The sequence below is a fragment of the Excalfactoria chinensis genome, chromosome 2 (assembly GCF_039878825.1).
Source record: "Excalfactoria chinensis isolate bCotChi1 chromosome 2, bCotChi1.hap2, whole genome shotgun sequence".
In the NCBI taxonomy this organism is placed as follows: Eukaryota; Metazoa; Chordata; class Aves; order Galliformes; family Phasianidae; genus Excalfactoria; species Excalfactoria chinensis.
The window spans coordinates 84,764,070-84,784,914 of NC_092826.1; the positions used below are offsets into that span (position 1 = coordinate 84,764,070).

At 40.3% G+C, this 20,845-nt stretch overlaps 1 protein-coding gene across 2 annotated transcripts; it reads right to left on the reverse strand.

The window, feature by feature from the left end:
• Window positions 1–2,084: 2,084 nt before the first annotated feature.
• Window positions 2,085–18,578, reverse strand: DEK (DEK proto-oncogene). Of its 2 annotated transcripts, XM_072328498.1 has the most exons (11): window positions 18,392–18,578; window positions 17,526–17,672; window positions 15,445–15,546; window positions 14,848–14,957; window positions 11,912–12,006; window positions 11,286–11,406; window positions 10,409–10,591; window positions 7,289–7,421; window positions 5,701–5,849; window positions 4,603–4,671; window positions 2,085–3,738 (listed from the first exon to the last, which is right to left on the reverse strand). In XM_072328498.1, exons 2-11 carry the CDS (start codon window positions 17,659–17,661, stop codon window positions 3,727–3,729), a joined length of 1,110 nt encoding a protein of 369 aa, XP_072184599.1. In that variant the 5' UTR covers window positions 17,662–17,672; window positions 18,392–18,578; the 3' UTR covers window positions 2,085–3,726. The 2 variants fall into 2 exon arrangements, with proteins under 2 accessions (XP_072184599.1, XP_072184598.1); XM_072328497.1 differs by lacking the exon at window positions 2,085–3,738 and having other exon boundaries at window positions 4,591–4,671; window positions 18,392–18,570.
• Between the last annotated feature and the right edge of the window lie 2,267 nt (window positions 18,579–20,845).

The following is a 20,845-nucleotide window of genomic DNA, read 5'->3' on the forward strand; positions in this document are numbered from 1 at the left end:
ACTTGCACTACATATACCCTCTGAATTTCATCAAACCATACATGTAGGAACCTATCACTGCTATACCACCGCACCAAAGTTATTAGATGTTTCAAAGCAACACAACTGCTCAATTAATGAATTTCTCAAGAAATGCAAAGTATTGCATCCATTCTCATAGAATCATGGTTCAGAAGGAACTTTCGGAGATGATCTGGTTGCAGGTCCTTCTCAGAGAAGGGCCACTATAAGGCAGGTTGCTAAGGGCCCTGCCTGAACATCTCCAGCAAAGGGGATCCTCCCATCCCCTGCTTGCTCTCTACTCTCTCATGGCTGGCAATATGGACCCCATTTACCTGCCTCTTTTTTAAGGATGAGCAAGCTCAGCTTGCCCAACATCCCTTCCTGCATCATGTGCTCCATGCCCATTATCTTGGTGGCCCTTCCACTGGGCTCACTCCAGAATGTTCACACCCTCCTTATCTCTCAGAGCCCAAAGATGAGCACAGCAGTCCCAGATTTTCCATTGTTCTAAGTGACAGGAGCTAAAATAAAAGTAATAGAAATAAAAAGTGAAAACATTTCCTGAGATGATTGCTCTTTTTCCATCTGGCTCAGTAGAAGCTACTTGATTATAGTCAACTTGAACATGGGGGCTAGACCAGATAACCTCCAGAAGTTTCTTCCAACCTAAAGTATTCTGCAGTTCTGCGATACATTTGCCATACAACTTCCTGATTTGAAAAGAAGAATAATTAAGCCTACCCAAGCAGTCATGAGCAACCTTCTTTCTGAGACCTGATAAGCCTTCCCAGAACTGCAATGCTGACTGCTAAAAGCAGTACTACAAAGTAAGCTCTGAGCTCTAAAATGTTTATTTTTTTAAGCCCTGTTTACTGGTGGTTGCTCTAAATTCAGGCAGACATGCCTGAGCAGTATAACATGGGTAAACCCAGAACTCCAGTTCAGCTCTTTGCCTAAAGACACACAGCATCCCCCTCCACCAAATTTCTGCTCTTCCTTTTCCTCCACCGAGCCCCCTCTATCTTCTTTCTCCCACAGGACCCACACTCATTCGAAGCACCAACATCACTCATGGAAACAGCTGCTTGTGCAAGTAAGTCATTCAGGTTAATGTATGTGTTTTTGCAGGTCACCAACCAAAACACTGAATACCAAAGACTTAAGTAAACAAAAGAACCAAATACACTGGCATGTAGGAATTATGCGGCAAGCAAATCAAATCAAGAAGTCTGACTGGTTTTTCTGGACTAATATGGTCAGGATAAAGTCTCTTATGTTTTTCACAGTATATGCCTTATGCTATCCTGTTAACTTTTGTGCCTATTTTGTATAGCATTTAAAGCTCAGATCAGCTGTGTTTTACATCCAATAGCATTGAGTAAAGCAGACTTTTTTAAAAAAATGTACCTTCTAGTTTTGGTCTCACAGCCTTCCACACAGTGGAATCGTGTATCAGCTGCAGCTAGACTGGAATGGATTATCTGAGCAATAGTTCAGACATTTCATCTCAGCTGAGAACTGCACTTAAATGCAATGAAGAGATTTTAACACAATCTTTGACAGTTGCCAAGTCCATTTCCATCCCATCACCACAATTCCAAAACAGTAATGCACATACACAATAAATAGATGTACGCTATTCCTTACATTCTAAACATTTACACAGTAATAAATGTTTATACTTGAAGTCATTTGCTATACAAACACTTCCTGGCCCCCCAAAAAATGAAAACTGACTGGTATATTAAAATACCAATCACAACAAATTTACATGATTTAAATCACTGTAATTAAAAATCCATGTGAAAAGATGATGCAACTTGACACAAGTAACTTAACAGTTTTAGGTGGGACTGCTGGTGGAAGTAGAAGCCTCTAGTGTTTTTAATTATACCATTCAATTTACAAAGCATTCTTTATACTCAAATATTTCAGAGGAAAAAAAATTGAGTAACAGAGCATATGACTTTAGGTCTTGTTGCAAAGACATGCCCTTCAGCAACAATCTTCTAAGTAGGGAAGCCTGCTGAATTCAGCATAGGTAGTTTCTACCAAATGAGATGAAGACAGCAGCCTTGTTTCTGTATAATTATTTTTACTATACATTTCAGCAAACGTACCATCAACATTGATTTACATTTTTGTGAAAGACATTTATTGAATAAAAAACCCCGTTACATTCAGCCTTGTTATAAATGATTACACGCAAAGAAAGTCCAAATATGTGATGACTGAGTAGTCTAACTGGCTGAACATTTTCCGAACTTACATTACTTATGAGCACTTATTTCCCAACTGTACAATAATAAAATGCAAAAATATGCTTTGTCTTCCCATTAATACTGTAGTCAGAGGGATTCTTTACTTTTGGCATTAATGGCAGCCCACACTTCTGCATCTGTTATTAGTTCACATGTTAAGTGAGGGACTTCCCATATTAGCTACAATGTATTTGGAAAACAGAAACCCAAACAGCAGAAACACATATGCAAAGAGTTCCGTTTGATCCAAAAAGCTGTGGGTCAAAGTTCAAGACTGCAGACTTACAAGTACCAGCATACATGTCGAGGCACCACGCTGATTTTCAGAAGAGGGCTCCCATACAAAACAGAGATTAACAAGGTAGCAAAGCCCAATTCAGAAACCCCACTGGGGGCTCCCAAAGCCATCGCAACTCCTAACTGTACATCCCGGATATCCACTTCTGAGACATCAGGCCATCAAGTCAAGATACTAAAAGACTCTTTTGCAAAGTGAGATATGAAAAAAATTTCCTATAGTCTTTACAGGGACTTTATTTATAAGGTCAAGCCATTGAAACAAATGTACCTGTAGTCTTTGTACAAAATTAAACACTGAAAAGCTTAAGTATAAAACTACAGTTTCATTTCTGTACAAGATGGGAAAAACACTGTAAAACCTCAACTCATTTGCAGTTTAATCAAACTTCTGCATCTCACTTTCCGTCACAGCCTCACTGCTGAACGCTGACATTTCATGTCATAAATCCTCTAAGATAAGAGTAAAAACTGATTTGCACAAAAGAAATCAGAAATAACTTTATATACACAACAGAAAGCCTTTTAGGAGTACAAAAATAACATCTATATGCCAATTAGTTACCATGCTTTGACAATTCCAAGTGCCTAAACATGCAAGACGGTAATGATGGTCTAGAATAATTCTGCATCTGTAGAATGGTTTAGACTAAGACAGACATTAATGTGCATTAACTCCTGTTATTTGCAGAATGGATATGTACTCAATTTCTTTCTTTAAAAACCAATAATGCAGTATTCCAGTCTCTGCATGTATATCCACAGATAAACAGCTTTCATCTTGATTTTTAAGTCTCCTGCAAGCTAGTAACGCAGACTAAAAAGCTGTGATGATTCTAATCAATCTAATTATTCAAAGCAATCCAAGATGTACAAAAACTATAAAAAAAAAAGGGGGAACACTTATTACCATGCACAAAACATAAGAATGTTCAACTAAAACGTGCATCAAATGCATGTTTTGTTGTAGGTTGTTGGTTTTTTTTCCGCTTTAAAAAGAAGATACACGACACGATTTACATTAACACTCTTAGCTTTAGATCAGCAGAATCAGTTCTGACTAAATACCACAAGGGTAAGACACATTCCTTTTGCTGGTGCCTATCGTTATCTTCAAATCCATGGAAACAAAATCAGGATTCTTCCATTTCCCAGTCAAATCAGATCATGAAATCAACTGAAATGAGAAACGTATTAGTTTTCTCCTTTCTCTGCATCTACCTACAATGTACATAATGCCTCTCATTTAGCATCAGACTATCAAGAAAATGCACTCAACTTTTGTTGTCATGAAAGCCCAAGAACATCCCTCCAGCAGACAGATGGCTTGTGTTTTTGTTGATAACAACATATACGTATGTATGCACAGCACACAGATGTAACTATTTTCTAGACAGTCAAATATTATTTCAACGCCTGCAAATGAACCCACAAGAAAAAAACCTCATAGGCAGCTTCATAACCATGTTGTCAGTGAAAAAGGGCAAACACAGAGATAAGCTCTCTTTATCCAATTTCCTTCTCTCGTTTGTAGAGCTTTCCAGCCTACAAAGCTTATATAATCTCTGTGTTCTTATCAGTGGATGTGGTCAGTGCATGAGTTACAAAGCAACTCACAGCCAAAGCTGCAATTGGAAGAAAATGCAGCCTTCAGAATCAGAAGCCATCAAAAATTAGGAGAGCTCTAATTTTAGTTCTGCTTACTAAAGAAACTCGAAGTAGTAATGACATGCTAAGGGGAAAAAAAAAGTCTGGACCAGTTATTTTAGGAAGAGGAATACAGAAAAAAATCCAGTAACCACAAAACAAACAATAACAACAACAACTGATAAGCAACAAAACCGCTCAACACACCCCACATAAGGGGAGCCAAAAAAGAAATGCAAAAAAACCAAAAAGCCAGTATTCACATTTATCAAAACTATGAGGTTTGGGATACTTCCAACACTACACAGGAAGCAAATACAACTGGTGTAAAACTATGTCATGCCAATTTCTAATAGATTTGGAAAAATATATCTCTAGACAATCAAGTCTTTACCTCTTTGACTGTTTCTTTAATGAAGTCTTTTCTGTCAGATAAGTCATAACTGGGATAATTCTCATACACCTAGAAAAAAAAGGAATAAAAAAATGCAACCTTGAGTTACTCCTACTCAGTGTACTTTATGAACAGAAGCTTAAATAAAATACGAGCAAAAAGCAGTGCTGCGCTTCTAATATCACAAAACTCTGTTAATTATGGGAGACTGTGTTTATTTCCTTGTCCTTATTTTACCATGAAACTTAAATGAATTTATTTCTCCTGTCTGGTCACTGACTAAATTGGTACTGTCAATACATCAATGAATTGGAATACCTAACCAGCCATGTCAAGCAAATAAAGAATTCTCCAATGTTTGTCTTGCATGTTTTCTAAGCAGCCAAATACCCTCTTAAAAAAATAAAATCAAAATGAAGCCTCAGTGCCTTTTTTTTTTTTTTGTAATAAGTGGAATTGTCATATTCCAAGTTACCAATATAAGCATCGATATATTTAAAGTGCTATTCTCCGATTACTCTTTGGTTAACCATCATGAATGAGATGTGAAGGGATATCAAACAAGTTAAACAACAACCACCACCACAAATGCCAATACCAACAACAAATGCAGAAAACTTTATTCCAGCTCACCACGTTTCAGACTTATCTTACTCTAAGAAGGGACAAGGTAACAATGTTCTCTGTGTCCTGGTCAGTTTTCCCTTCTCCACCCACATTCCTCGGCTCCTGTCCTGAATCTCAGTGGCTCCTTTGCACAGTTCATACAACTCATTAACTCAGCTGAAAACCACAGCTGCACAGTCTCAACAGCTTTAATATTTGCACCTTAATACACAGCAGCTGCTTAGAAAGTAACAGCACTACTTTCCATGTAGCTATTTTTGATTTAGAGATTTTCATTCCCCTGTGGAACATTCAGCATTGCATACCTTAAGATTAAAGCTCTCTTGTAGTAGCTGTTAGTAAATAAATCAAGGCAAAACCATTTTGTTTCAGAAACGTGTAGAGTCTAAGCCATGGCTTACAAAACAAGATGACAAAAGCCAACTTACAGAAACTCACTGTCCCTCCAAAACTGCTAAATCGCTCGCTTACCTCCTTGCAGATTTGTTTCATTGTGACTTCCTCCAAATTTGCATTGGCCAACAATTTCTTGACAGTTTCCTTAATTTCTTCATCTGTAGGTGGTTTCTTCAGCTTTTTAATTAAAGGTTCATTATCGGAACTATCCTCAGATTCGCTTTCTAAATATGAAGAATAATTCAGATTGTAATAAAAGATTTTCAACTTGCTCGCATTCTTTCTCCAGAATAAAAGCTATCAGAACATCTGATGCAGATGTTCACCCTTAAAATGAATATCTTGCCAGATCACTATTTTATAAATAAAGCTAATGCTGTCAGTATTACACTTACTGAACTTATACACCTGCATTACTGTTTGTAAACTATCAGCTCACAAATCAATACATACTCTAGAAAGTATGGATCTGTTTACATTCATCTATCAAAGCAAACCAACATCATGTATGACAGCAATTCAAAACCGAGGCTATAAAACAATACTTATTTACTTTAAAAAGGAGTTTAGGGTCTCATAATTTTGCAGTGCTGCAATACCAAGCATGCTATCTGAAAACAGCATTCCAAAAAACCAAGGAGAATCATAAAGGAAGTTAAGTGAAAAGGCACAGGACAGTCTTATAATCTTTTCCAGCAGTAAAATGCTGAGACTGAGTGCCTCCAGCACGCAGTCAGTGCCTCTATTCTCAGACAAGATGCCAATAAGTCAGATAATGAGCTTTCAGAATGACCTACTTAACATTTCAAGTTTTGTACTAGACATACACTCAAAACAGAAATGCGGTAAGAATAAATAAGATACTAAGCAGAGACTATATAACACACATATACACAAAGCACTTACATAACATTATACATATGCTGCAGTGGTAAAATGAAGTGTACAAACACACAGTCAATCACGTTAGTACCATCAGCAAACTTAAAAATATTAAGCTCAGCACAGGCTACCTAACAGCTGAGAAACAAGGCTAGGAAAGAAGCTGAGCATATATATGTTTTATCTGAGAGTTGCTGCTTTTCTTAACTCACTGACAAATGAAGTAGTTAGTTTTAATTGATTTCTTTGTGAAAGCACACATTTGCTGGTGTTGGCATTAAATGCTTGCGAAACACAGACGTATGCTGGATTAGTAATGCATACTGCAACTGGGATGACTTTTTAACTCCAAGAGCATCAGAGAATTTAAGGCAATAAAGAACCTCTGGAAATCATTTGGCTGAAGCTCCTCCTCAGAACAGGGCCACTGCTGAGTGGGCTGCCCTACACTGTATGCATGCATTTGTCAGATGTAAGCAAAATAAGAGCAACAGGATGTACATCTGTGCTGTGGATATCACAAGCTGCTGAATAGGAGACAAAGTTGGATACATACACTACAGCATCAATTATAAGATTTAAGTAAAGTTTAATAGAACATAAGACTGAACCAGGCTGATACTTCAGATGCATAGACATAAAAATTGTATATATATTTTTTTTTGCAAGGAAAGAAACATCAAATCCATAACTCAGCAAACTCCATTAGATAATGAAGCCTGTCTAAGCATCCCTGTTAAGGTACAAGATCATGTATGATAAAAGATTTAAAGCAATTTACCTTTTCTAGAACTGTTCTGATTCTTTTTAGTAGTGCTGCTATCTGCCTTCTTGACGTTAGCACCCTTCACAGTTTTTTTGGGTTTGGAAGTCACCTTTTTAGATCTTTCTCTCTTAGATGCTTTTCTAGGGGGCTATAAGAAAAAAAATGGAAGATTAACATGGTGATTTCTATCTGATTAATCCATACTCCTCCTCTTAAGCAATGGAAATCATCCCTTCTGTCAGAACAAACATCAACAACACTAATACATTTTACTAGCAATATCTACCTCTAAACCATAGGGTGAAAACATTCACATTCTTATGAATTTCATGTTGTCCCTCTATACAGACTCAAACTAGAGCTTTCTGATTATGTTCGTAATTTAGCCGTATTGCAACCTTCCATTTGTTACCACATAATAGTTTGGGTTTGAGGGAACCTTAAAAATCATCAGGTTTTAGATCCCCTGCCATGGACAGATGTCTTCCACTAGATCAGGCTGCTCAAGGCTACAGATGCTTAAAATTAAGAGCTTAAAAATTTCTTAAAGGTGTGGCAAGATGTGTTTAATAATTTCTAGATGCTGTAGTTCAGCAGGACTCCACACAGCAAGTTTTTCTAACAGCTGAGAAGAGATATATCAGCTAGTCCACAATTTAGCTGATTACTGCAGCGAGCAAACTCAAAGAAAACTGCATAACGTTACAACCAATAGAGAAAACTGGGAACATTAATTCATACTGCATGTGTATACATACATCGCATTGCTGGCACAAACTAAATGTGTGCTCCACACTATCTTTATGTAGAAATTCTGACAAGGCTGAAAACTGCCCTCACATAAGTATAAAATTCTGACCAGGATAACACCATACTTCAGAGGAAGAACACCATGAAACAAGACACCTAACAGCACTTACTGAATTCATAACTCCAATTTAAACTTTAAATGGCAGCGTAGTCACATGAGCAAATTATTACAGAGTAACAACTAAATTAGTTTATAAGTTTTAACTACTATTCCCGTTGCTATCTGGAACAATCCCTGGAACTACTATTAAATAGAATATATTTCTTTATACTGGGGTTGCTCACAGTTGCCATTGCAGCTGTACAACTAATAAACAGTATTTAGTTGTTATTAATAAACAGTATTTAGTTGTTAAGTGAAGTGAAAACTTCCCTGCTTAACATCAGAAAATATACTCAGGAATCACCCCAAACGTAACTAAACTTGCGCTTAGTTTTTAAGTTCCTGTTAAAGCTCCATCACTAGCTACAAAATCTGAGGTTAAAACCAGCATTTGTATTTAAGCTTAATAAAATTAAGTTCACCCGGCATACAGAAGTACTCCAGATACCTTTCCCTTCCAGATACAAAAGACTAAAAAACAAAACAACAATAAAATACTGTTGCAATCAAGAGAAGCTCATAACTACTTCAGCCTGAGATTCCAAAAGAGCAGGGAAAACACAACCTGTAACACGTTAAAGGTTATATCACAAACCTAATATATTTTTTTTCCTCCTTAATGGTATAACCGTAAAGCTCTGCAAAGGTAAATATTTTCTACTTCACCATTTCTTATATTCAAACTCATTTAGCATACTAGTGTTTTCATGATAATTACGCTTTTATTCCATGCAAGTCAGCTTCAACTTCCAAAGCCTTCAGTGCACACCAGGCTATTGGCTAGTGGCTATCTAACCCCTCCTACCTTTAGGAAGAAGCCAAAGAAGCCCCAGTTAGATCAACAGGGTTTACTATTTTTTTCCTTAAATAGCTGAATTCTTGAAAAAGTTTCTAAAAGCAGACTCCTGGCTCTGAAAGCCATATTCCTTTCCTCACAGCAGGGAGACTGTACTGCTGAAGAGATGAACAAATATTAAATTAACTTTTAGTATTTTGCCCTCTTTTGACTCACTATTTAGGGGAAAAGAAAAATGCAAACTCAGAATTCTGTTTGTTTCATGGAGATGCAAACAATTGCCTCGAATTTTCTTTTTAAATTAACATGAGCACTTCTGAAAGTTAGAGTTTGCATAAATGGTTCAATGGTTCAAGCTACATATATCAGCTTTTCTATAGCTCAGACCTATTTACTTAGTCTGTCTCTATTGCACTTCAATAGAGTCAATGCAACCCAAGTAAATAACGATCTCAGTTTGAGTCAAAGGCTATATGTAGCCCACATAAATAATTCCCTTTGACACCAATCAACCATTTGCTGTTTGTTCTATGGCTTTGCCTATGGCTTAAAAGGAAGTCCCGCTTAAAACAAAATATAGAATAAGATGGGAGTCTGTAGCTCCTTTTTTCTTTCACACCTCAGACATATGGACAAAACCAGTGGCATCTACACCAGCTCTCCCCATTTTGTGTCTATTCTGTTAACTATGTCCAGGACTGAAATTGAATGCACAGTGAAAGGTTGTTTTTCTTTTTTAAACTTCATCTCCCTTCTGGTATAAAAGACTGAAATAAGTTTCAAAGAAAATACACAAGAACAGCAAATTGGGAGAACACCTTGTAAAACACAGGGACCTTCGTAAGGCTGCTTGTTTTGTTGCTTCCTTTAGCTTTGTGATCTACAGAACCCCATAAGAGAGATCAGAACATAAGATCCAGAAGAAATGTGGAACCAAGATCTGAAAACAACACAGACCTGTACTCACTTCAAAGATAACTTCTAAGTATCCATTCAAACCCTACACATACAGATACAAATACAGGCATACTCACACTGGAAAAGATACTGAGAATTTACTATTGAAATGAAGACTACATTAATAAAACCTTCACAAGGTGATGAAAGAATCCCATCAATTATACTTCAAGTTCTGACTGCCCAAGCTGTCAACTAGCAAATGTCTTTGTAAAATGTATAAAGAAAAAAATCAGAACCCTTGGCATAATCTTATCCATTCTCTAACCTTAAGGCACTACAAAAATCAAGATCTCTTATAAATTATTAAATGCTGGGTTTTTTTAAAACCATTAATGTAGTAAAACATCGATTACCTCTCCAATCTTGCATGCTCCATGAATCAACAACTGGTAGCAATCACACCGACAAACTGCAGAGAAATGTTTTTAGCTGTATGTTGAAAAAGCAACACAAGAGCCCTCATTACCTCCTCTTCACTTTCTTTCTCTTCTGAAGAGTCATCCTTCTCCTTCTTTTCATCTTCCTCACTGCTAGATTCATCTGACAAGATCTCTGGACACTTGGTGCGTTTTGTTTTCCTCGTTGTTCCAGTACTACTGCGTTCTTTTTTGCCACCTTTGCTTGGTGTCTTCTTGGACTTCGGCAATGGCTGAAAGACAGGGATGCATGTTACTCACAAAGGAATATAAATGAGTATTGTAAAGAAAAATATAAATTCCTTCAAAATTAAGAAACAGGCCAATTGTACGTGTTACTCTTATACCATAATATTTTGTGGTAAGAAGAAATTTAAAGCACAGGGATAAATCAGAGTAAAATGAAACTGAATTTCACTTCTAAGCTGAGCATCCCTTCTATTCCCCTAATCAAAGAAATCTTCCACAGTTAGGGATTACAGAAGCACAAATAAACATTCCAGAAGGAGCATTTATCATTACCCATAAAGGTTAACTTTTTCTACTAGCAGCAGATTAGCTGACAACTCTTGAGCTTATACAAAAATGCATTTTATTGTTACTCAGTACTATCAGCATCCCAAAGGTAGCGTGCTGACTTTGTACACATGATTTCTCAGTGTTTGCTGCAAACAAACTTAAGTTTCCTGAACAACAGTCTAACCATTTAGATGCTGCTTTTAGATTAAACATCATGATGTGCTTCTACTATATCTATTCTCTTCCAGTCACCTATAGAGTATGTGCTGCCTACTGGAATTTGGGAATAGCCATCCCTAATTAGCTCACATATTAATCACAAATTCTGTTTGGTGATTTAAAGCATAAAGACAGCTGCATTTCTTCACCAGGACAGAGTTCTTAAAACAAGCATAACCCATATCTCACCTTGCCTGAAGATTTTGGATGCATTAAGAAGTTTAAGATTCTGGTTACCAACTCACTGTTGACTCCTGATCTTTCCAAATCAAGTACTTCACAGATACTTTTCAACATTGCATTTCTAAATCTGGAGAGAGAAAAAAAGGAAGAGAAAAAAATAAAGTATTCAGTATCACATCATTAACAACAGATCAACATTTGACTGATTTTTACCTACATCCTGACATTGATTTGTTATGTGACTAGATTTACTGCTTCATGTTATTCCCAAACCCTTCCAGTCCAGTTACAACCAATCTGCAGCATCTTCTTCTGTTAATAGGGAAGTGGCTTATGTGGAGAAACAGTACAAACAAAACAAAAAAACACCACCACTGAACAATGCTTTGTTACACTAAATGCTACAGATCATTACATTTATTTCACAACAATTCTAGGAATAACACTGTACTTTTAATATACAGTTAGCAAAGATGGGTTTTGATTCTGAAGGAGAAAGGTTTTAAGGCACAGAGAGATGAAAGCTTGCACCACAAACAGAATGGAATGTAAATTTTGTAAAGAAAACTTGAAAGTAAAAAAGATGGTACAGCATGAGTCAGACTATATAAAGTAGCAAAGGAGATCATTACTTTTTTAACATCTCCTCCTTCTTTTTGTATTGGTCACTTCCTTTTTCAAATGGAAACCCGCTGAACTGACCCACATTCTTCTTTAGGGAAGCAACCTGGAATAGAACACAGATTAACTTCTATTACATGCAGCTTAAAGGACTTCATCCAATTAGGTTTAACTTTTCACAGAAGAAAAATCTGTTCTACTTTGTAGCTTACTGTCAACAAAAACTTGCGCCGACATAAAAAAACCCAGTGAACATTTACTTACACAGTTTATGCCTATATTTATTCCATGACAGCTAGGTTAAAACTAAGTTCCTGGGATCTTGGTAATTTAATTCTTTTTAATAACTTACATGGAAAAAATCACCTGCCAGTTTGAGCTTACGAATAGTACAGTACACACAAAGCATGTTTGTGCAACTACAATCACAGGAAGCCTGATGTGCATTTCGTACTGTATACCTTGTAAAAATGGTACATATGTATATGCAAATATATTCACTTATATTTTAGCTCAGAGGCACAGTTTTCACAAAAATTAATGGAAATACAGTCAATCTTTAAAGTATTCAATTATTAGAATTTCCTAGGACTAGAAATATTTTTATATATACTTCTATAATCAGAAACCACAAATTCAGTGTTAAAAGTTCTGCAAAATACTGACTCTTGTCAATGATGGGGCATACTTTGTACTTCAAGACAAGGTTCTAACCTAATTAGTGATTATTGTTTTAGGTTAGGACCTAAGTGCTACTATGAGTAGTTTAGAAACAGAACAGATACAGTTTGTTTTAAGAGAAACTTTAACTTTCCACGATGAATAGAATCTTGTCACATCATTGTAGGTCTTCCACCTAACTCAATCACTTTAGCTACCTGATTTCTCCAAGCAACAGATCTCACAGAAGTACCAGAGCATTGCAGGAAACCTGAAGACCACCCAAATAATCAAGGACAATTACTTGTTTTTAGGGAGCTAAGACAGCAGGAATCTATGTAAGATTAAAAACAGCATGAAAACGTTTTATTAGATGGATTGTCTGTGTATAAGATAGAAAATTATTTGTATTGGTATTTCTTTGTAGAATAACTGAGGTTAAAGTAAGCTATTTTGTCCTAAGCAACGCAAGTCACATGCCAATCAGAATGAAACCAGATAAATGCAAGCATGTTTAAGGAACCTGCTGGCAAGCAGAACTTTGTAAAGCCATCTGAACCGAGGCAACCGCATTAATTCCACACAAGGCAGACACTGCACAGGAGACTTCCTGTGAAATACCATGTTTTGGACAGTAGGAACATGGACAACTAGAGCACTACGAAAGTGACCTAAGGACTCAGACCACTGGACACTAGAGCAACAGCCTTTAAAAGCTAGCTGGATTCTCCATCAAGTCTACATCCAAAACGGGAGCATAGAGCAAAATGGGGTGGAGCTGCACCCTAGTAAATGGCGTGGGATGTAACAGAGTTGTGTTTCAATTGCACTTCTAACTAATAACATTTAGGAGTGTTAAATATCAATTTATAGTCATATAATTTTGCACATAATTATGAAACTGCTAATAGTCACAGTTCCATTAGCTGATCGTGTTAATAAATCATTTACTTAGTAGTAGGTAATAATTGCTACTGAGTTGTTAGTTTCTTAGTAACACACAGCACAGCCAATAAACGTTATGGTCTCAATCAGTTACACCTCAGATCTGTGAGCTATGGTGGGAGAGAGGGATTCTCAGTACTTCTACCAGAAGATGATATAAAAGCATCACTGGTTTCATAAACGAATGAAGTTTCACAACTTGCACTAAAAACCTACATAGATCAGAAAGCTACATGGTTGTCATTCCACTTTTCCTATCAAATTCTACTGCAAAACAATCCAAAAGATTGTCAGCATCCTTACACACTGAGCCAGAAATACTCAATTTGCTTATTGACACACCAAATAAATACCACAATTCACAGAACGAGATTTTAGTGAATATACACAGTTTTTCCTCCTGGATAGTTGAGATAACAGATCTTTGGTGTGTCATTTAAACAACCACAGTATTTGCAGCAGTGGTTTCAGACATTATAACTAGCATCTGTACTTGTATTACTCAGTTCCCGATTTCTGTGCTAGCTGTTTAAGTTTCTAAAATACGATAAGAGCTTAAAAATAAAGTGCATTGAAGTGATAACGTTTAATCTGCCTTAGTTACACCATATCCACTTCATTCCTGTTAACAAGGACAATGGGCCGGATGTATAACAAAATTTAAGGCATCGCAATGGTGTATAAAAGGCACTAATACGTATTTGCTATTGTAAATCTAGACTGATTCTTGGATTTAAGAATCCTTTTAAAATTTCAGTTCAGTTTTATTTTAGATAAATATGACAAAATAATTAAAATTTTACATATTAGCCTACTTTTGCCTTCTATTGTTTTGTACATACTAAAGGAGAAAACGACTGGGTAGGTACCAACATAGTTAAACCCACTAAAATAGGTACCAAGCAGAATAAACTGAAGTACTAAGACACAGCTACATACAAAGCAGCAACTACACAGGTCATAGTCAAAATATTCCATGTACATTGGCAGTTTTAGCATGTGAGTTATGAATTATTTCCAATTCATCTGCATCAAGTGATCATTAACATCTGTCTTTGGAGTGGAGAGGGAGGGGGAAAACCTACATTCAATAGGCTTACAATTCAGGATACCTCTCCACAAGATTTTTAGAGTAGCTTACAGAAATGAAAAGAATTATGGACTTGAGTAACTGTGCCTTTAACAGCAGCAATCTTCAAGAGTAGTTTGTAACAAATGACACTTCAGTAGATCTACATGTGCAAATGCAAGAAAAACCAACAAACCACCAACAATTATAGGATAAATTTCTACAAAATGCACGAGAATTACTAGATACACAAAATAGATTTTAAGTTCTCACAGTGCCTGGCCTGTTGTAGAGGAGTTTGTGCAGGTTCCGAAGTTCATCTGTCTTCTTTTTACTCAGAAAGAATTGTATCCTTTCAATTTCACAAAGTTTTTGTCCTTTTCCTGAAACAAATAAAACAAAAACCAAAGAAATCATGTTCTTATTTACCCATTTGTTTGCCGCTTCAAAAATCCATTTACCCATATATTCTGTCTACATATTCTTTTTAATGTAAAATAAGTCATTTCGCAGAGCATCAAGTCAAGCATTAGGTAGGTTATTCCCTATCAGCTAGGCATCAATAGTGGGTTTTTTTACTTACTTGATACTTCTTGTAATGGGGCTAACAGACCTGGCGCTTCTCTTTATTCTAGATGTTCCAACAATAGTGGTAGCTAGCAAAGAGCCCATTTAGAGTTAAGTTTAAACATTAATTCCTGTTTCATGTGACCTTCTCAAATAAAATACTGTTTCCATATATTTTTAACAGCCTGTTACAATTAATTCTGTTCAGTTAGGTCTCACCTGTGACAAGTTCACAACTCAATCTTTTGAGTCTTCATATTCATTTTCAACACCCTTCATTCTTACATGTAAGGACAAACTTACCTGGTGTAATTGTAAAAGGTTCCTTCTGCAATGAAGACACTTGCATAGTCAACCGGTCTACCTTCTTTTTTTCCCTTTTTCCTTCAACAATGAGACTCTTTTCTGCAAAACACAGTTTTTTTCACAGTATCAGCAACTCCACTGCAGCAACAGGCAATACAACTCTGAATCATTGCAATGGCAAAACAAAAGTAGGATAACAATATAGCTAAGCATTATGACACTTCCAAACCTTTGGCTAAGCGGTCAATAGGATTTTACAGAGCTGTAGATCTGAGTCTCTGGTTTTTAACTACAATCCTACACCCAACCTAACCTTGAAGGGGGACAGCAGACATTTCCTAAGGTGAATCTCCATCCTCATGATGGAGATGGCATTTCCACACATTTATAGAAATGCAGCCTTTTCTCCTTTCTTTATCTTTTTAAGGTATGGAACAGATGTTATTTGCACAGCCTCATTCTGTCCCCTCCCCTTCCAGCCCCCAGGTGCACAGCTGTAACTCCAGTTCTTTACAGGAAAGCTAACAAATGGGCAAAGGGAGAATCCAGCTTGCTTGCAGCCTATTTCTCTTCCCGCTAGTGGAACGGAGAACACAGAATACCATCAGTACAAAATGCAGATACATAAGGACAGCAGAACTGCACTGAGCCACACAGAGACATGCTGTGCAGCACTCTGCAGAGCACAACACTAACATCTTCCAAACTATTAAGAATATTATTACAAATAACATCAAATAATACTTAATCCTTTTAGTGGAAAAAATCTCTGCTCACAGTAGGAAGGCTGAAACTAGATGATCTTTAAGGTACCTTCCGACCGCAACCATCCTATAAGTATGTTTAAATTGGCTTAACTGATACAGCTCATGTAGCTACTTTAACAATACTACATCAAGAGAAAAACGTCATTGTTTCACAGACCTAAACATCGCATAGTAAGATACTTGGCCTTATATCACGTATCACACTTTCCTTAGCACAAAGCATTGCTCTGGCAACTTTCTAAAAGCAATTTTCTAACATGCATGAACATTAAACTGGACACGTATATGGTGAGAACACAGCAAAACACACTTGTGAATCAACAATCAGCTGTTTGTAAGAAAGTTCATTCTAATTACTCTACTGTTCTTAAAACAGTATAACCTTTCTACTACTTTTTCTAAAGACAAAGCTGTGCTCCCTTAAGAACCCACGACCATCAGTGACATGGTTTTCACTAGCCATACTGCAGCTCTATTTGCACAGATGTTTTCATTCACAAAATAGCTGCTAGAGATTTAACACCAGCAGTTCTGCATAGTAGTTCCTTCATCGCATCTTCTATTCTTTCACTACCCTCTTCAGTTACATGATGCAATCTGCCTTGCTTGTTCCTATAACATCACCATGACTTTTACTGGTAAAATCAGTCACGTGGAATTCCTTCAGCACTACAATTAGACTGTGGTACCCAAAAAAGTAACTACCAGTCATTAGACAAATGGTAACTATTATTCTAAAGCTATCCCACAGTTATTTCCACTTGTCTCTCTTATGTAAGCGCGTATTGCTTTGAAGTGTTACTGGCAATAAATAAGTAAATAAAATTTAAAAGCTCAAATTTCAGATGTTTTTGTACAAAAGATTTGATACAGGATGATACATCTTAAAATCTCCTAAAAGTTTCTCCAACAACAACAAAAAACCCTAATGTATAAACTGAAAGTGCTGGTACTTTCTCCATTGTTTCCTGAAGAATACAGTATCACTGTCTCTAGTCTTGTCTGGTTTTGTCTACTGGGAAATGATTTATGATCCATGAGACATACTGCAGAATCTCCTAACAGCAATTGTACAATTGCCCAGCAAGGTTGTTAATGTCCCCTCCCTGGAAGGGCTCAAGGCCAGGCTGGATGGGGCTTTGAGTAACCTGCTCTAGCGGGAAATGTCCCTGCCTATAGCAGGAGGTTGAAACTAAATGATCTCAAAGGTCCCTTCCAACCCAAACCATTCTATGATTAGCTGGCACCATGTAAAACTAATTGCATTCAGTAAGCTTAGCACATTTTAAAAACAAATGAAGGCACACACACCCTTTTCTTCTTCTTCCTCTTCTTCCTCCTCCTCATCCTCCTCACTTTCCTCAGCTTTGCTTTCAGACTCAGGTTGCTTCTCATCTGCTTTTTCAGACGACATTGTATCTTCTTTAGAGGAAGCAACAGAAGACATGGTGCGTGGTTCTGTAGAAAGCAGTGGGCAGACCCCATGAGAATACAGCACCGTTGCAGAAGTAAGGTCACAGCGCTCCGGTTGCGACTGTCCACACGTTTGAAGACACGAACTAGAACGCTCTGCATATACACGCTATGTAACATTGCTCAGAAGCTATCGCCTGTTCTGCGACTACTTAAGAGGTTTATCAGCACCGTCCACACAGCAGTTTCCCAAGCTTCGTGAAACAGTCAGAAACACCAAGTGGCAGCAAACAGGCGATGGGAACCGCGGGCTGCACTGACAAGGAGAAAAAGTTCACACCTCCACGCAAAATCCCCAGACAACGCATCTCGCTGGGTACTCGCAACAAAACCCTCTGATTTCTCTTGAGAAAGAGCAAGCGCGCTGCCCGAGCTGCATTTCCCCTCCTCTTAGCGGGGAGGAAGAACAGAAAGTTGGGAACTTTCCGCCTTGGCAGCGTCCAGACCGGTGAGGAGGGCTCGAGAGGGACGAGAGCGCCGAGATCCGCTTCTCACAGTTACACCGGGGATATTTTCGGCCGGGAGAAGGGAGAAAGGCGGGCTCCTCCCGCCTCCGACACAGCCCCGCCACCCGCCCGAACGACGCGATGGCGCTGGGCAGCGACAGCAGGAACGCGGCACCCGCCCCCTTCCCCCCCCCCCGCCCCGAGGGGAGAACGCGGCCGCTCGGCAGGGCCCGATGCGGCCATGGCGGGCGGACCCACCTCGTCCCGAGCCTCCGCTCCTGCGGCGGGCGCTGCTGTGGCGGCAGTGTCGGCGGGCGGCGGCGGTAGGGGGAGGAGTAGGGCGCTGCCAGACCGAGACGCGCACTCCGCGTCCCGCTCTCTCTCACCTCCCTCTCTCTCTCTCTCTCTCCCGGAATCAACAAGGTTTTCAAAATGGCGGGTTCTCAGCCGGGGAGAAGGAAGCGGGAAGGCGGCGGCCAATCAGCTCCGGCAGTGGGAGGGCGGGCGCGGAGGTGGGCGGGGCGAGCGGGCTGCGCGCGCAGAGCGAGGGTGGGGCGAGAGAGGCGCGTCGCGGCCGTGTGCCGAGGGGGGCGCCCTTACCTCTGCGGTGACGTCACGGCAGCTGGCCGCGCTGAAGGGACGCGGCGCTGGGGGCGTTTTGGGGGGTTGTGCGGTTATCGCTCAATTGCTGCCCCGACCCAGCGGTACCGCTGTGCAAACCGCTTTCCTTTGCTTGCGGGTGGTGAGCCGTAGGGCGGCCAGCCTGAGCCGGGCGGTGCTCGTGGGTGTAGGGAGCTGTGCTGTGCTAGCTCAGAGCTGGGGAGGTCGGGGGGCGAGTGGAAGGGAGGAGAGACCAGAGGTGAACAAGTCGCATTGTTGTGAGTTGTGAAGCCTTTAAGTGTGCATAAAGGATAGTGGGCAGCTGTATGTACAGCTGTGTTGTGTGTGCAATGTAGATATTGCAATGTACTCGAAAATCGTAGAATCACAGAATGGCCCGGGTTGAAAAGGACCACAATGATCATCCAGTTTCAACCCCCTGCTATGGGCAGGGTCGCCAACCACCAGACCAGGCTGCCCAGAGCCACATCCAGCCTGGCCTTGAATGCCTGCAGGGATGGAGCATCCACAGCCTCCTTGGGCAAAAACTACCTCCTAATATCTAATCTAAACCAGATGCTGCAGTTTGCACTGTACAAAGGCATGTCCAGAAGCACATCTCCCCCCTCAGTTTCAGCAACAGCTGCAGTTTCCATTCCTGGTGTGTTTAAACCTGGTGTGAATACAGACGGTGGTAGTCTGAAAAATGAACATCATTCGCCAGCAGTGCATAGCTAGACAAGCCTGAAGCTCGTACATGACCAGGACACTTAAGTACCCAGCCGTTAAACCACGGGCCACGCAAAAGGCACAAGAAGGATGTTATAAGGCAACAGGCTGCACCCTGCAAACCCACGGGCTGGGGCTGTTGAGGGTGGTGACAGCGGGCACCCACTTCACGTTGGGGCTGTTGATGGTGGTGACAGCGGGCACCCACTTTACGTCGCGATGGGAAATGGCCGCGTTCACCCAGCGGAGAGGATCCGCCTCACTAAACCCCTACGGGAACGCGATGCCCGGAGCAGAAGCGAAGCTGGAGGCCTCGCGGTGTGGCTCTGGGCAGCGGGCCGGCCCCGAGCCGCCGCGGTGTGCCCTCGGCGCGCGCTGCCGCACGTCTCTGCTGGCAGTTCTCGCGGCTATGACAAGGAGCCGCTGTCCCGGCCTCGGGGCTCCCCCCGCCCCCGGCGCTCGCAAGGGGCAGGCGGGCGCGCTGGGGCACCGGTCCCAGCGTCCCGCTCGCTGGCAGCCTCCAGCCGGGCGGGGAGAGGCACGGCGAGGGAAGGCGGGCTCGGGCAGAGCGGCGGCTTTACCCGCCGGGAGGTGCCGACCCCCGCTAGCCGCAGCCGGGAGGAAACCGCCGCTGCGCTCCGAGCTTCGTAGCCCCGCCGTGAGGAGCCGAGGTGAGGGGCCGCATGCGTGCGGCGGACACCTGCGGGGCGGGGAGCCGCGCTCCTCCAGCCGCGCCGCTCAGCTGGGCGGCCGGCGGTTGTCGGCTGGGGTTGCGCGGGCTGATGGCGTTCCCTCGTGCGGGAGAGAACTTCTCCCGGCTTCGGGGCTCTGAGCGGTTCCTCTCGGCTCTGGGAACTTTTGCAGTGGGAACCGCTGGTGATCGCTGGCTTGCTGTCGTTTTTGCAGGCTTTTATGAGTACTGTCCGTCCACAAGGCGGACTTTGCCGCGCGTGAGGTGTTAGTGCAGCTGCCTGAAGTGTCTGTTGCTGTGGAAAAACCTCCTCCCCGCTTAGATCCGAGCACTTAGTGTATTTATTTCGAAGTGCATAAGCTGGATGCAGAAAGAAATACTAAATCTACAAGTATTTGCAGTGCGAAGTTGAAACAATTATATTTACTCTCTAGAAAGTGAAATCCTAACTGAAGTTGTTTGAAGGTTTGCATGTCTGCACGTTATGGGCAAAGCTGCTTTAAAATTCCAGGGCCTGCCATGTGAATTTGGTATGAATCATGTCTTATTTTTAAAGAAATGGAATTCCATGCTGAAAATATTCACGGCATATTACAGGAATATCCATGGCCTGGCTTAGACTAACAAAATGTAGAAAATTCAGCGTGGAGGCAAAGCATTTATCCTCATTTCACCTCTGTGTGCTGGGTTTC

Excerpts from the sequence above, each read along its gene's own strand:
- DEK (XM_072328498.1), bottom strand. The coding sequence starts at position 17,661 with ATGTCTTCTGTTGCTTCCTCTAAAGAAGATACAATGTCGTCTGAAAAA. Across the intron at positions 5,850-7,288 it reads TCAGAACAGTTCTAGAAAAG|AAAGCGAATCTGAGGATAGT; the intron begins GTAAATTGCTTT and ends CTTCATATTTAG. Across the intron at positions 4,672-5,700 it reads TGAAACAAATCTGCAAGGAG|GTGTATGAGAATTATCCCAG; the intron begins GTAAGCGAGCGA and ends TTTTTTTTCTAG.